The sequence below is a fragment of the Procambarus clarkii genome, chromosome 13, assembly GCF_040958095.1.
Source record: "Procambarus clarkii isolate CNS0578487 chromosome 13, FALCON_Pclarkii_2.0, whole genome shotgun sequence".
NCBI classification, from domain to species: Eukaryota; Metazoa; Arthropoda; class Malacostraca; order Decapoda; family Cambaridae; genus Procambarus; species Procambarus clarkii.
The window spans coordinates 40151750-40169544 of record NC_091162.1 but is presented as its reverse complement, the minus strand read 5'-3'; the positions used below and the strand labels follow the sequence as shown (position 1 = coordinate 40169544).

Below are 17795 nucleotides of genomic sequence, written 5' to 3'. Positions count from 1 at the left end.
CCACCCCCCCCCCCCCCTTAATACATTCCCCCCACACCACTGACAACGTCATTTATTATGAATTCTTCATTTTGACTATGGAATATGATAGAGCAATGTGTTACAAACAACTGAAATGGTAACTTGTTCTCAGCTAATTTGGTGAAAAGCAGACAGTGTGCAAACGTATCGCTGTGGAAGCATGGAGGCGCCAGCCATGTGTTGCCAACTAGCTGATAACTGATAACCAGAGCTCACCACTGACCCCACCTGCCTCCCCTGACACCACCTGCCTCCCCTGACACCATCTGCCACCACCTTACCTTGAGGTGATTCCCGCGGCCCGGTCGCCGACCAGGCCTCCTCGTTGCTGGACTGGTCAACCAGACTGTTGGACGCGGCTGCTCACAGCCTGGTTGATCAGGTATCCTTTGGAGGTGTTTGTCAAGTTTTCTCTTGAACACTGTGAGGGGTCGGCCAGTTATACCCCTTATGTGAAGTGAAAGCATGTTGAACAGTCTCGGGCCTCTGATGTTGATAAGAGTTCTCTCTCAGTGTACCTGTTGCACCTCTGCTTTTCAACAGGGGTATTCTGCACATCCTGCCATGCCTTCTGGTCTCATGTTATTACCTAAGTGTAATTACCTAAGTGTACTTACAGGATGAAAGCTACGCTCGTGGTGTCCCATCTTCCCAGCACTCTGTCATATAATGCTTTGAAATTACTGACGGTCGTGGCCTCCACCACCTTCTCACTTAACTTGTTCCAACCGTCTACCACTCTGTTTATAAAAGTGAATTTTCGTATATTTCTCCGGCAGCTTTGTTTCGTTAGTTTAAATCTCTTGACCTCTTGTTCTTGAAGTTTCGGGTCTCAGGAATTCTTCCCTATCAATTTTATTGATTCCTGTTACTATTTTGAACGTAGTGATAATATCGCCTCTTTTTCTGCTATCTTCTAGTTTTTGCATATTTAATGCCTCTAACCTCTCCTTATAGCTCTTGTCCTTCAGTTCTGGGAGCCACTTAGTGGCATGTTGTTGCACCTTTTCCAGTTTGTTGATGTGCTTCTTAAGATATAGGCACCATACAACTGCTGCATATTCCAGCTTTGGTCTAATAAAAGTCGTGAACAATTTCTTTAGTATTTCGCCATCCATGTATTTAAAAGCAATTCTAGAGGTTAGAAAGTGTAGAATAGGCTCCTCGCACAATGTTCTTAATGTGGTCCTCAGGTGACAGTTTTCTATCTAGAACCACCCCTAGATCCCTTTCTTTGTCAGAATTCTTTAAAGATTTCTCACATAATTTATAGGTTGTGTGGGGTCAATGTTCTTCAATTCCACATTCCATAACATGGCATTTATTCACATTAAATTCCATTTGCCAAGTATTGCTCCATATACTTATTTTGTCCAGGTCTTCTTGAAGGGCATGACAATCATCTAGGTTTCTTATATTCCCTATTATCTTAGCATCATCAGCAAACATGTTCATGTAATTCTGTATTCCCACTGGTAGATCGTTTATGTAGACAATGAACATTACCGGTGCAAGAACTGAACCCTGTGGTACTCCACTCATGACATTCCTCCAATCTGATACCTTGCCTCTGATTATGGCCCTCATTTTTCTGTCAGTTAGGAAATTTTTCATCCATGTTAGTAGCTTACCTGTCACCCCTCCAATATGTTCCAGTTTCCAGAACAACCTCTTATGGGGAACTCTGTCGAAAGCCTATTTTAGGTCCAGATAGATGCAGTCAACCCAACCATCTCTTTCCTGTAAAATCTCTGTGGCTCGATCATAAAAACAGTAAATTTGTTACTAAGGATCTTCCAGTTCGAAAACCATACTGTCTGTCTGATATTATATCGTTTTCCTCCAGGTGTTCTACCCATTTAGTTTTAATTATTTTTTTCCAATATTTTCACTATTACACTTGTCAATGATACAGGTCTATAATTAAGGGGGGTCTTCCCTGCTTCCACTTTTGTAGATTCGAACTATGTTAGCCTTTTTCCACACATCAGCTACAACTCCTGTACACAGGGATGCCTGAAAAATCATTTGAAGTGGCATGCTGAGCTCAGGTGCACATTCTCTCAGAACCCATGGTGAAACTCCATCTGGACCAACTGCTTTGTTCTTACTTAGCTCCTTGAGCATTTTTTTCACTTCGTCTCTAGACACCTCTGTGTGCTCTAAGTTGTTCTCTGGAATTCTTACTGTGTCTGGTTCCCTAAAGATTTCATTTTGTACAAACACACTTTGGAACTTTTTGTTTAGTGTTTCACACATTTCCTTTTCATTTTCGGTGAATCTATTTCCCATTTTCAACCTCTGAATATTATCCTTTACCTGTAATTTGTTGTTTATGAATTTATAGGATAGACCTGGTTCTGTTTTACATTTGTCTGCAATCCCTTTTCAAAATTTCTTTCTGTCTCTCTCCTCACTGCCGTGTAGTTGTTTCTCGCATTTTTGTATCGTTGGTATGTTTGGGGGTTTGGCCTCTTCCTGTATTGATTCTATTTTTGTGTCTTTTTATCTCTGGCCCTCTCGCAATTTCTATTAAACCAATCATGTTTCCTAGTTCTGCATCTCTGTTTTGGTATATATTTTTTTGTGCCTTTATCATATACTGTGGTGGGAGGAGAAACAGCTTATTTAGGAGAACGGCGTGGCAGTGAATCATCGTGGTAAAACAATTGTATTATTGACGCAACGAGTATAAGCGACATAGTTTTTATATATGTTGCCGGTTGAACGCATCCTTATGTGACCTTTTATACTTATGTTCTTCTAGAACATTCTATTGCGAACACATTGGTACAAAAATGAAATACGTACATCGAAAAATAATGTCAGGACAGTGAATTGAATATACACTTTTCAATGCGGGTTTCGCCGATATGCCGCCACAGGTAATACTTCGGCCACATCCCACACTGTTTTGGGTGGGCTGCGACATTGATTCTATATTTATATGCATATGTCCGTGTGGAGAATTTTATTGCGATTTCAGTGATACCAAAATTAACGCTGTAGCACAACTGTGGGCTTCACAACCATGAAGAGAGTGGAAACATTTTATTGCTGTTTGGCGCTCTCGGCTAGCGATCTCAATAGTTTTTTATTTGGTGTTGATATGCCTTATGCTTTGGCGGCATTTTATGGGTATGTTCTTATAGACAAATCTATTGCGAACACAGTGATACCAAATTTAAATACGTACGCCTACAATTAGTGTCACGACAGTCAAAAGAGTATACACTTTTCGGTCTTGCGGCATAAGCGCTCGAAACGCCGAAAGCATCTAGGGATATGTTTTTTTTTTTCAATAACCCGGCAGCGTCAAAGTGTTAAGTGTATTTACTTAAGTGTAGTTACAGGATAAGAATTATGCTCTTGGTGTCCCATTTTCTTTATTATCTTTGTCAAATGAGCCTTTGAATATACTGATGGTTTTGGCCTCCACCACTAGCACCTAATTTAAATTCTTCCAACCATCTACATCTCTGTGTAAAAAGAGAACTTTCATATTTTTTTAGCATCTCTGTTTTCTTAGCTTCAATCTAATTAGTTTTATATGGATCTATACGAATTACTGTACCTGCAAGTGGATGACGACGGTTGGATTTGCGGCCCATTACAATGGTCTCCACCAAACAACCTCAAATAAGTGACCTGCACTCTTTATTCTATAGGTTGGCCAGGTCACAAATCTCCACCTGAAGATCCTAAAGGGGTAGAGATAGTATAATTAAATGGAGGAGTATCAGAAGAAAGCAAAAGATTTTAAATGCATTTAGGATATTGTGAGAATTGTTGTAGATCATTAATCCTTAACCCTTTAACTGCGCGGCCTATAAATATGACACCCCCCCCCCCAGTGCGCAAGAAATAAAATCTCGGGAAAAAATTATTTTTTGTTCTGAAAGTGTGAAAAACCCCTCCCTGTATATGGGTATAGCAACAGAATTTTGAAATTGTACTTACTTTGGCAGCTATGGGGTCCGAAAGGTGGGGCGTGACGTCATCTTTCCCCGTACGCCCGTGCAGTATGCAGCGAATATATTTTTTTTGCACATTTTTTGTGCACAGTTCCAAATATAGTTTATTACATTTTATGTGCCGAACCAATGTATGGTGAAAAGCTCCCGGGGGGTTTCCCAGGGCCCCTAGACTGGGTCTGCTAAGGGTTATCCCAGGCAGGGTACTGCTAACCGGCGCCCCAAACTACCAAGCAAACTGCTAAAGCTGAACCCACGGGACGTGTCCACTCGCGAGGGCAAAGCAGGGGGTGCCACCACACAAACGAACCTAATATAAGGGGGGGGGGAGAAACAAGGAAGACCCCCCTACCAGGCAAAAACAAAAATAAAAGAAAAAACCACACAAGTGGACAACGTACCCAGAGGGAACAGAGCCGGCCGCTGTCATAGGTGAAAACTAGCTACGCAGTACCCTGCGCCCCACCAGTGCGATAACTACCACTTACCCCAAGGTAAACAAGGGAGTGAAACCCCCAAACCCTCGGGGCGGCCAAACGCCAAGCAGCGAAAAGCCAACAGAGGTAGACCCAAGGTGACTTGTGGAAGGCAACCCCAAGCCCCAAGGGCGGTACTTACAGGGCACTCAGGGAAGGTGACCCTAAGCACATGCAGCCCGAGTACCTGAGAATACTACTCCCAGCTCACACGACCACCGTAAGAGCAGCACTGCAAACAAGTCACAGCACTGAGACAAGACTAGAGCTGGAGCCACACGACCGTGCATGATCCCATCAGCCGAGGAACTGCGGCGGGGATCGCCGGCGCGGGGGTCTGGGGCTCCCCCTTCCCCCTCCCGGGGAGGGGGGAGCTGCGCAGACATGCGGCGCGGCTCGCGTGACGTCATGCTTGTTAGTTCGTTTTCTTGGGGGGAGTTCTGTCCACTCGTTTGTCGATTTTGTTTAACCAGAATAGGGGTTTGTTTTGTGGCGCTTACCTTTCTGGGTGCCTGTCCCGGTCGATGGCAGATATAGAATGCTCCAAATCACATGTGCATTTCTATGGGCCATTGCTCCCCGTGCCTCTCTGAGGGGGCCAGGTTCTGGCTCGTGGTCCCCGGTAGGCCTAGAACTCCACCCACATCGACTGATGCAAAATAGTTAGGGTATCCATATCAGCCATGGATAGCTCCGGGGAGCCGTAGGGGCTCCCCCCCCCAGAAATGAACACAAATATATTCGTGGCAACTGGCGCATCTTGAGCCAGGCGCCCTACTGGCCCCGGGGGCTTACGGCACAGGTGAACAGGGAATGATGACATCATGGGCGAACTTATGGACCCCATAACAGCCAAAGTAAGTACAATTTTGACTTTGTGTTCACATATCCATACTCAGGGAAGGGTTTTTGACACTTTCAAAAAAAGAAAAGAATTTTTTCCAGGGAATTTATTTCCTGCGCACTGGGGGGGGGGGGTGCCGTATTTGGAAGCCGAGCAGTTGAGGGGTTAAAGAACACAAATAAAGTAGCTGTTGCAACTGCAAGAAAAATAACAGGTTGGATAACAAGAACCTTTCAAACAAGAGATGCTATACAAATGATGATACTTTTCAAGACATTAGTGCTCTTTAGAGTGGTGTAGCGAGTACAAACAATATACTCACTACAGCCTCTCATTAGCTTAATGGCATAACTAATTACACAAGCTATAATCCTATCCCTATTTACAGGTAACATTCTTTCCATCCTGATGGAGGAAGCTGAGGTGTAGTCACCAAATATAAGCAAGCTAATTGCGAATAAGCGTCAGTACAATTTCCACAGTGAGTCGGATAACTCCAGAACAGACACCTTTGATTTACCTCACCTCTTCAACCGCAAGAATGTGGCACTCGTTGTGTACAATTTTAATCGACCCCAAGACGCTACAGCTTCAATACAGAGCAGAATACGACCGCATCGAGCTACAAAGCTCTCGCTCCTCATCGAGTTCAGACACTCACGATTCCCAATCGAGCTGCCACACACTCTCCTGCATACAGCTTCATGACTCCAGCCCTCGCTCAGCTCTCTGCTCTGCTCCAAGCTCCATCTGAACATCTACGACAACGCCAACGACCGACTACTGTAACCAAGACTACTAAATAAATAAATATGAAACTCACTAAACACTGCATATCTAATCTACCCAACAACGTAACATAATCGTACGTTACAGTGGTTGCACAATGACGGACCCTTTCAAAGCTGGAGAAATTGCTGACTTGAAGAGCATGCAGAGATCCTGTAAATCATCTAAACTATTGGGACAGACTAAAATGCCTAAATCTGTATTCTCTAGAGTGCACGCAGGAGACATACACAATAATTTACACATGGAAAATATTAAGAGGGGCTGGTCCCAAATCTGCAAACAGATATAACATCAAATGAGACCAAAAGGCATGGCTGGATGTGCAGAATACCCCCGTTGAAAAGAAGAGGTGCAACAGGTACTCAGAGATGACTATCAACAGAGGGTCTGTCTAATTAACCAAAGTTACTCAAAGCTTCCTAACATTACGTTAGTAATGAATAAATCTGATATATTTATTCATTATAATGTTGGTGCTGAATGTAGAACATGGAAAAACATATTTTTACTCTGAAAAAAGTATCATTTCATAACAAAATTAGACGAAAATAAGCTGCTGGTGACAGCAAAGCAAGTCGACAGTCCAAGCGACAATGTTGTGGAGCGACTTATCCAAGACACATTGTTGCCTGAAGTGTTTGCTGGCATATCAGCCTCCTGTACTTGCCTAACCAAATCAACTTACCCAAACATAACCTAACCAACATACCCAAACATAACCTAACCAACCTACCCAAACCTAACAAAACCTAACCTAACAAAACCTAACCTAACTAAACCTAACCTCTCCAAACCTAACTTAATATAACCTGTAGGCAACAATATATCTTGGATAAGTCGCTCCATATCATAGTCGCTTGGGTCGTCGACTTCCTATGGCCTCTCATGCCATTTAGTTTTGTCTAATTTTGTTATAAACATATTATTTGAAAGTAAAAATGTATTTTTTCATGTTCTACCTTCAGCACTAACATTATAGTGAGTAAATATATCATATTTCTTCATTACTTATGTAATACTAGGAAGCTTTGAGTAGATATGGGTAGCTTTGGGTAATTAGATGGACCAACTTCAGAGGCTCGAGACGAACTGTTCAACACACTTCCACTACATACTGTATAAGGGGCATAACTGGCTGACCACTCACAGTGTTCAGGAGAGAATGCGATAAAACACCTCCAAATGATCAGGTATCCAAATGATATCTGATCAACCAGGCTGTGATTCATACATTAGGCTGTGAGCATTCGAGTCCAACAGCCCGGTTGACCAGTCCAGCAACTAGGAGGCCTGGTCGGAGACTGGGCCGTGTGGACATTGAGCCTCGAACTCATCACAAGGTAAGGAAGGCCCTATGGCACTAAAGCAAGCATAGTCAGGCCATAACTATGAAGTCCCAAGTTCAACTCCTACTGCAGGACAGAAGCGGTATATAGAATTACCTAAATCTACCCAAATCCTGCTGGCATTACATAAGTAATAAAGAAATATGGTGTATTTTCTCACTATAATGTTGGTGCTGAATGCAGAACATGATTAAATCTATTTTTACTCTGAAATAATCTAATTTTATGACAAATAGAAGTAAATACTGTCTCCACTCGATCATCTGGACTATATGGGAAGGACCCCCAGCCGGATTATCACATTTTTCGGATAATGGTACTTTTTCACCTACGAGTCCAAAAGTGACCATTTCCAACTATTTTTATACTACAAACAACATAATTTGAATTCCCTTACCACATACAATTATTAAATATTCAACTAGAAACCTCAACTTACCTTGTTGGTGTTCGTCTTCTTGATTGATGCCACACATCTTGAAGTTAAAAATTCTTAACAATTTACGTAACCTATACTAACACAACACTAAAATTACTGTACAGTTCATTAAGCTAAGTTAGTTTTGACTGCCAGCTGCTGAAGCCTCACTAGTGAAAGGCATTTGGGTTGCCTGTGAGGCCTCACTTGTTGAAGGCGCTTGCTTGCACCTCACTTGTTGAAGCGCTTGCATGCCCTCACTTGTTGAAGGTGCTTGGCTTGCCTGTGATGCCTCACTTGTTGAAGGCGCTTGGCTTGCCTGTGGCACCTCACTTGTTGAAAGTGCTTGGCTTGCCTGTAATGCCTCACTTGTTGAAGGCGCTTGGCTTGCCTGTAGCGCCTCACTGGTTGAACAACACGTAGCTTGTCTTTAATGGCTAGGACAATCTTCTTCCTCTTAACACTTCCAGAACGATTGATGCTGCTACCAGACATATTCTTGGCCAAAAATGTTCAAAGTTACTATGAAAATTAAGAAAGTCATTTAAAAAAATATTTCACTAATGGCGCAGCACTGTGAGGCCGCACTGGTTGAGGTGTATAACAGTGACTTGTCTTTAATTGTTAGGACAACTTTCTTCCTCTTAACACCTTCAGAACGACTGATGCTGCTACCAGACATAGTCTTGGCCAAAAATGTTCAAAGTTACTTTGAAAATAAAAAAGTTATGTAAAAAAATATTTCACTAATGGCACAGCACTGTGTATAACACGAGGGACAGGAGCACATGGGTTGACCAGTGTTGGACGGGTCCACTTGGGGTGGGGCAGCTATAGCACGTTATGTAGGCCGCCAGGAGGAAAAAAATTCACAATATTTTTGAAGGAAACTTCAGCCTGTGCACAATGCTTTTAAGAAACTTATTTATTTGTTATTACTTAATTACTAGTACTTATTTCATTTGTTTTTGGCTATGATTAATTGTTCTAAAATTAATGGTAATTCCTGTACCTAGGTGGTCCCTTCCGACGCACCCCTCCCACCCTCCCAACACCCCACCCCTCCTCCACAGTGCGTCTAGAGCCACAGACGGGATTAATACGGTATGGCCGTATTTTCATCCGGCCAAACCAGCTTTTATCCGGTTCCTGTGGCCATTTTGGCCGGATATTGTGATAACTTTATCCGATCACGATTTTGGCCGTATAAGGGCGTTTTCCGGATGTTTGAATCCCGGATAATCGCGGGGTTACAGTACATAGCAGGTGACGCCATAGGAAGTCGACGGTCCAAGCAACAATGTTGTGGAGCAACTTGTCCAAAATATATTGTCGCCTGGAGTGTTAGCTGGCATATCAGCCTCCTGTACACAGTGATCTTGTCATCGCACTTCTTTGCTCAAATTGTCGCAAATTTTGGTAAGGTTAGTTTGGGTTAGGTAAGGTTAATTTGGGCTAGGCAAGGTTAGTTTGGGTTAGGTGAGGTTAGTTAGGGTTAGGTAAGGTTAGTTTGGGTTAGGTAAGGTTAGTTTGGGTTAGGTAAGGTTAATTTGGGCTAGGCTAGGTTAGTTTGGGTTAGGTGAGGTTAGTTTGGGATAGGTAATGTTAGGGGCAACTTTTCAAACCCATTGGCAATATATTCAAAATTCAAAATTTAAATGTTTATTCAGGTAAAGTACATACATGAATAGACATTTGAATTTTGGGTAACATTTGAATTTGAATTTTTGGGAAAATATCTTCGATAAGTTGCTCTACAACATTGTCGCTTGGACCCTCAACTTCTTATGGCGTCACCAGCTACATGTGGGAACCAACCTGTGAGATTTATATATATTTAATTTATATAGAATTTATATTTATGTTAACTCTCAAACCGCTAGGGGCCCAAATGGAATTCACACCCACAGGCGCAACAAAAAAAAAAATTCCAAAAAATTCTTTCGTCTTAAAGAAGTGTTCATTTTTGTTCCCTGATCACGGAAAAAATAACAAAAAATCGTAGTTGGTATATTTTAGCCGCAATAGGGTAGAGAAGTGTGGTAAAAAAAAGGGGCGTTGGCAGAGCCTTTGCCAGACGAGGTCTACTCTGCCCGAGCTGTCAGACGGCAGTTGCCACAAATATATTATTACCTAATTATTTCAATGTCTCTGGTTGATTTTTTCTTAGTTTTTTTGCAGTAATATTATTCCATACAGTGAATTGTGGTATATTTATATAATAAAATGTGTGAACCATTGCAGAACTAAAATTTATGGTGTGCATATTAGTGATTCAATTATTATGTTCATAAAACAATAAACAAATAGTTCTGCTGTTGTTACACTATATACACAGGTTATATATAAGTATCTGCATGTTTTGTTCACCATAACGAACTACTAAGTTGGTCTTGCGAGTCAAAAAGCAACGAGGAGTGACCGCCAGACACCAGCGAGCCACTCACTGCCACTCCATCCCTATATATATATATGATGTAACTATATAACCTGAGCTTGTAAAAGCACCTTCTTCACCTTCAGGGATTAAGTGCTTAATTGCACACTAGTTTCTTTATCAGCTACCTCACCCTGTCAGAGTAAATGAGACAAATGTATGTGAATGCATGTGTGTGTGTGTATATATGTATGTATATGTGTGTGTGAGTATGTATATGTATGGGTATAAAGTATATATGGAAGCTGATCAGAATTACATTTCACCTTTGTGAATGTACATTAATGACACTATGTAAAAGACATCTAACACTTTATGTAGGGCATACGTAAATCTGTGTATCTATGTATTTACGTATGTAGGTTAGCTTAGCATTTTAAAAGCACCGAATCACCTTCTGTGGCTGAGTGTTCAATAAACCCATGAACTATATGTTTAACACTTCTCTAACCCTGTCCATGGAGGAAAGAAGAAAATGTATATATGCTGGTTAGCATTGTAAATGTGTGGCCACGTCTGTAGTAGCAAATAATAAAAAAAAAAAAAACTCCCTCCCTCAACACCACCTCACTCGCCCTCATTCTCCTCCCACAATACTGTTTTTGCATTTATTCACTATACACAGACGTTATATATACGTATTTACATGTTTTGTTCACAAGAACTGTACATCTAAGCTTGTATGGTGAGTAAAGGCACAAAGACGTAGCTACTCACACAGTCAGCTGGGATACAAGACACTCCGTACATTGACAACATCGCACACTAGTATTTTTACCACTTCGGACACCAGCTTTGGACGTTTCGCATATGTGTACGTGTTCCATATTAAAACGACAATATAATGCTATTAACAATTAAAATCTTCTACTTAACAGGCATATAGTTATTAAATGAAGTTTAGTGATGTAATAGACATAATCCGGAGTTGGTAAGGACGCCGCCCGCCAGCGTAAACACAACACACTCGAATGCCCACAAACACGATACAACGTACAAAACACAACACTTCTGTCAGTTTTTGGATAAACTCCTTTTATATTTATTATGTGATAGTTATACTTGTATAAAATGATAACTATTATAGGTAAGCGCCTAATATTTAATATTAACACTTTCTGCATATGAGGACTCCGCCCGCAGTCCTGTTTCGCCTCACCGGTTCCGAGATGTGGACATAAATTTATGTCCTCATAAAAAATATTTATATAAAATTCAATTTTAATCCGATTTACTTTGGGTTTGTTTCAAACTGCGTGCCATGAGGCTCTCTTTCTCACCACTAGGCTGCATGGTACAATAAGTTCATGAAAGGTGTGGACCACTTCGATCAAATGGTATTACCATTTTACCCGGAAAACTCACAAGTGGACCTAAAAGATAACGTTTTATTTCTTGCAAATGGCTTTGCATAATGCCTTTGTTTTGTACAAATACAACACAACTGATCAAAAAAAGCTAACATTGCTACAGTTCCACGAGGTGGCAAATTGGGCCCTATTGTGCTGGGACCCGGAAGATTGGCCTCAAACAGCAACAGTATCTCAACACTTGCGACACGCTCCAGACATAAATGATGACACAGGTCCTGCCTATGCTGACGCCATGCAAACTCCTGGACCATCTGGTGTGAGGCGGCCCTTGTTCACTTCAACACCTCAAGCTGAAGCAGCAACCGAATCAGAACCCGAGATGTCTGGCACACTGCCATTTGACGAGACGGTTTTGTCAGATGACTCTGACTCAAATGTTGAACCTCCAGCGATTCAGTTGATTCTGAAAATCGCATGAACTACAAACTGAAACGAGTATTTTGATACCAGAATGAACACTATCACATAAACTGCCATAAGTAGACTCGAACCTTCATAGATTTTTTTTTGGGTGTAGCGTGTGTCTGCATGAGTGTCCCAAACAGATTGCAGGTGGGTGACTTTAGCCGTTTATACTGGTAATGCTTCCCCCACATCATGTATTATATGCATATGTCTGTTTAGGGAATTTTATTCCGATCAATGTACAACCAAAAATAACTGTGTGCAACAAGTATAAACTTGACAAACATAACAAAAGTAAAAACATTTCGTGTGTGTTTGACGCTCACTGATATGTTCCAGCGTTGTTTTATATTTGGCGCTATTCTATCTTATGCTTTGTTGATCTTTTTTACCTACGGGCTCATAGAACATTCTATTGCGAACACATTGACACAAAAATGAATGACGTACATAGAATAATAATGTCAGGAGAGTGAAATAAGTATAAACTTTCAAAGCGCCGTATCGCACATGTGTCGTCCCGTCACCGATACCGGGTAACAATTTCACCACTTCCCACACTCTTGCGGGTGGGCTGCAATCATTATTCTACGTTTATATTCATATCACCGTGTTGGGAATTTCATTGCGAGTCCATTGATACCAAAATTAACACTGTAGGACAAGTGTGGAGGTGATAACAATCCCAAGAGTAAAAACATTTTGTTGCTGTTGGGCGCTCACGGCGAGTCATCTTTGTAGTTATTTCTTTGGTGCTGGTATCTCTATACGTTTCGTGACTTTTTTTACTGATGTCCTTCTAGAGAATTTTATTGCAAACACGTTGGTACCAAAATGAAATACATAGCTCGAGAACTAAGGTCAGGAGAGTAAAAAGAGTATACACATTTATGTTTTTACGCTTAGCAGCAAAAACGCCGCGCGCACATACCGCTTTTTTTTTTACCTTCCCAGGGCGCGCGAAAGTGTTAATCAATAAAAAAGAAGTCAGAAGCCACACGCCTGCCTGTACATGTCTTTTGTGTAAAAGTATTTTGGGAAGCTCATGTACATGTGCGCTAGCTGGCGTTCACAACTGTTCTCGCCTACAAGCATTAGAATTAAACAAATGAATTTATTTTTTCATTTATATACAAGAAGAGAAGGCTACCCTTGAGTCTGTAATATTCATCTGATCATTGGTCTCCCATTTGGTCCTCATTGCTTTATCTTACTATTATTGAATGTCAATAACCGTATTATGCAATTTCAATTTCTTCTATTTCTTTCTTTATTATGCACCCCATAGCCATCCCGTGGGCGGTGGTGTAAAGGATTACAGAGGCACATAATCGGTTCAGGAACTGAACCCTCTAATTCGTTTAGCTAAGCAAATAACAATATTTGACACTAGTTACAAAATTATTAATGTTGTATACACATCTACACACATACATACACACAAACACACACATTATATATATATATATATATATATATATATATATATATATATATATATATATATATATATATATATATATATATATATGTATATATATATGTATATATATATGTATATATATATATATATATATGTATATATGTCGTACCTAGTAGCCAGAACGCACTTCTCAGCCTACTATGCAAGGCCCGATTTGCCTAATAAGCCAAGTTTTCCCGAATTAATATATTTTCTCTAATTTTTTTCTTATGAAATGATAAATCTACCCATTTCCTTATGTATAAGTTCAATTTTTTTTATTGGAGTAAAAATTAACGTAGATATATGCCCGAACCTAACCAACCCTACCTAACCTATCTTTATAGGTTAGGTTAGGTTCGGTAGCCGAAAAAGTTAGGTTAGGTTAGGTTAGGTAGGTTAGGTAGTCGAAAAAACATTAATTCATGAAAAATTGGCTTATTAGGCAAATCGGGCCTTGCATAGTAGGCTGAGAAGTGCGTTCTGGCTATTAGGTACGACATATATATATATATATATATATATATATATATATATATGTATATATATATATATGTCGTACCTAGTAGCCAGAACTCACTTCTCAGCCTACTATTCAAGGCCCGATTTGCCTAATAAGCCAAGTTTTCCTGAATTAATATATTTACTATAATTTTTTTCTTATGAAATGATAAAGCAACCCTTTTCTCTATGTATGAGGTCAATTTTTTTTTATTGGAGTTAAAATTAACGTAGATATATGACCGAACCTAACCAACCCTACCTAACCTAACCTAACCTATATTTATAGGTAAGGTTAGGTTAGGTAGCCAAAAAAAGCTAGGTTAGGTTAGGTTAGGTAGGTTAGGTAGACGAAAAAACATTAATTCATGAAAACTTGGCTTATTAGGCAAATCGGGCCTTGAATAGTAGGCTGAGAAGTGCGTTCTGGCTATTAGGTACGACATATATATATGTATATATATATATATATATATATATATGTATATATATATATATATATACTGTATATATATATATGTCGTACCTAGTAGCCAGAACACCCTTCTCAGCCTACTATGCAAGGCCTGATTTGCCTAATAAGCCAAGTTTTCCTGAATTAATATATTTTCTCTAATTTTTTTCTTATGAAATCATAATGCTACCCATTTCATTATGTATGAGGTCAATTTTTTTTTATTGGAGTTAAAATTAACGTAGATATATAACCGAACCTAACCAACCCTACCTAACCTAACCTAACCTATCTTTATAGGTTAGGTCAGGTTAGGTAGCCGAAAACGTTAGGTTAGGTTAGGTAGGTTAGGTAGTCGAAAAACAATTCATGAAAACTTGGCTTATTAGGCAAATTGGGCCTTGCATAGGAGGCTGAGAAGTGCATTCTGGCTACTAGGTACGACATATATATATATATATATATATATATATATATATATATATATATATATATATATATATATATATATATATATATATATATATATATATATATATATATGTCGTACCTAGTAGCCAGAACTCACTTCTCAGCCTACTATTCAAGGCCCGATTTGCCTAATAAGCCAAGTTTTCCTGAATTAATATATTTACTATAATTTTTTTCTTATGAAATTATAAAGCAACCCTTTTCTCTATGTATGAGGTCAATTTTTTTTTATTGGAGTTAAAATTAACGTAGATATATGACCGAACCTAACCAACCCTACCTAACCTAACCTAACCTATATTTATAGGTAAGGTTAGGTTAGGTAGCCAAAAAAAGCTAGGTTAGGTTAGGTTAGGTAGGTTAGGTAGTCGAAAAGCAATTAATTCATGAAAACTTGGCTTATTTGGCAAATCGGGCCTTGCATAGTAGGCTCAGAAGTGAGTTCTGGCTACTAGGTACGACATATATATATATATATATATATATATATATATATATATATATGTCGTACCTAGTAGCCAGAACGCACTTCTCGGCCTACTATGCAAGGCCTGATTTGCCTAATAAGCCAAGTTTTCCTGAATTAATATATTTTCTCTAATTTTTTTCTTATGAAATGATAAATGATTTCTTATGAAATGAGGTCAATTTTTTTTAATGGAGTTAAAATTAACGTAGATATATGACCGAACCTAACCAACCCTACCTAACCTAACCTAACCTATCTTTATAGGTTAGGTTAGGTTAGGTAGCCAAAAAAGTAAGGTTAGGTTAGGTTAGGTTAGGAAGGTTAGGTAGTCGAAAAACAATTAATTCATGAAAACTTGGCTTATTAGGCAAATCGGGCCTTGCATAGTAGGCTGAGAAGTGCGTTCTGGCTACTAGGTACGACATATATATATATATATATATATATATATATATATATATATATATATATATATATATATATATATATATATATATATACACATATATATATATATATATATATATATATATATATATATATATATATATATATATATATATATATATATATGTCGTACCTAGTAGCCAGAACGCACTTCTCAGCCTACAATGCAAGGCCCGATTTGCCTAATAAGCCAAGTTTTCATGAATTAATTGTTTTTCGACTACCTAACCTACCTAACCTAACTTTTTCGGCTACCTAACCTAACCTAACCTATAGAGATAGGTTAGGTTAGGTTAGGTTAGGTAGCGTTGGTTAGGTTCGGTCATATATCTACGTTAATTTTAACGCCAATAAAAAAAAATTGACTTCATACATAATGAAACGGGTAGCTTTATCATTTCATAAGAAAAAAATTCGAGAAAATATATTAATTCATGAAAACTTGGCTTAATAGGCAAATCGGGCCTTGCATAATAGGCTGAGAAGTGCGTTCTGGCTACTAGGTACGACATATATATGTATTATATATATATATATATATATATATATATATATATGTCGTACCTAGTAGCCAGAACTCACTTCTCAGCCTACTATGCAAGGCCCGATTTGCCTAGTAAGCCAAGTTTTCATGAAATAATTGTTTTTCGACTACCTAACCTACCTAACCTAACCTAACCTAACTTTTTCGGCTACCTAACCTAAGCTAACTTATAAAGATAGGTTAGGTTAGGTTAGGTAGGGTTGGTTAGGTTCGGTCATATATCTACGTTAATTTTAACTGCAATAAAAAAAAAATGACATCATACATAATGAAATGGGTAGCTTTATCATTTCATAGGACAAAAATTTGAGAAAACATATTAATTCAGGAAAACTTGGCTTATTAGGCAAATCGGGCCTTGCATAGTAGGCTGAGAAGTGAGTTCTGGCTACTAGGTACGACATATATATATATATATATATATATATATATATATATATATATATATATATATATATATATATATATATATATATATATATATATATATATATATATATATATATATACACATACACACACACAGCATTACCTCGCATAACGAATTTAATCCGTTCCACGTTATGTGAAACGGACGTCATACAAAACGAGTGTCTCCCATGTAACCAGTGTGATGCACTGTGTTTATTGTGAAATTCCCCCAGTGTGTATGACATCAAATGTTCCCCAAAATATCATTTTTCTTTGCAAAATGATAAATTACCGTCCCTGAACATGTCTATGTAAAAATAATTACCAAATTCCACTTACTTTGGCTGTGAGGGCGTGGACAAGGTGCGCTGTGACGTCATCTGGGCCTGGTCGCCCGTGTGTGAAGCTCCCAGACACGGTCGCGCAGGCCATTCAAGCACCGCGTGTTGCCACAAATATATTTTCAAATATTTTTTCTATGCATTTCCAATGCGGTTTTATTTGTTTCTTTTATCGTATATGATGCATATTTGTGACCTTTACAATGTGTATACAGTAGAATGTTCATAATTTCCATGGAACTGTGATACATGTGTCAGTAATGTGTCCACAATAAATGTTTATTGTCACAATATTATGTGGTAAAAATTCACTAAAATTACAATATGTACAGTTTCACATACTATTTACACAGTAACACACTGTATTACACACTCAGTACTTTGGAGGTGCGTAATAGTCAACAAAGTAGTCCATGGTACACAGCGCGACTTTGCTCTCCTTGCACCAGCTACAGATAAAATTTTGTTTCCTGTTTCATCGTTCTGTGTGCTTGCAAATAACGCACTCGCGTGCACCCTTGGCTTTAGTACTTATAGGTGGTATGTAGCCAAGCTTGTAAAGCCTAAGGTAGTATTGAAACGATTATAGGAAAAGCTCAATTTGTAAGG

The 17795-nt window shown here is 39.0% G+C and overlaps 1 protein-coding gene across 3 annotated transcripts in view; it reads right to left on the bottom strand.

Moving 5' to 3' along the window:
- Positions 1-17795, bottom strand: part of LOC123757325 (BTB/POZ domain-containing protein 6-B-like) — a 437538-nt gene that overhangs the window by 374206 nt on the left and 45537 nt on the right. For all 3 annotated transcript variants that reach the window (XM_069323874.1, XM_069323875.1, XM_069323873.1), the window contains exon 2: positions 3596-3722. In XM_069323874.1, the coding sequence (XP_069179975.1) occupies positions 3596-3632 (37 nt within the window). In that variant the 5' untranslated portion in view covers positions 3633-3722. The remainder of the gene's footprint in view (positions 1-3595; positions 3723-17795) is intronic.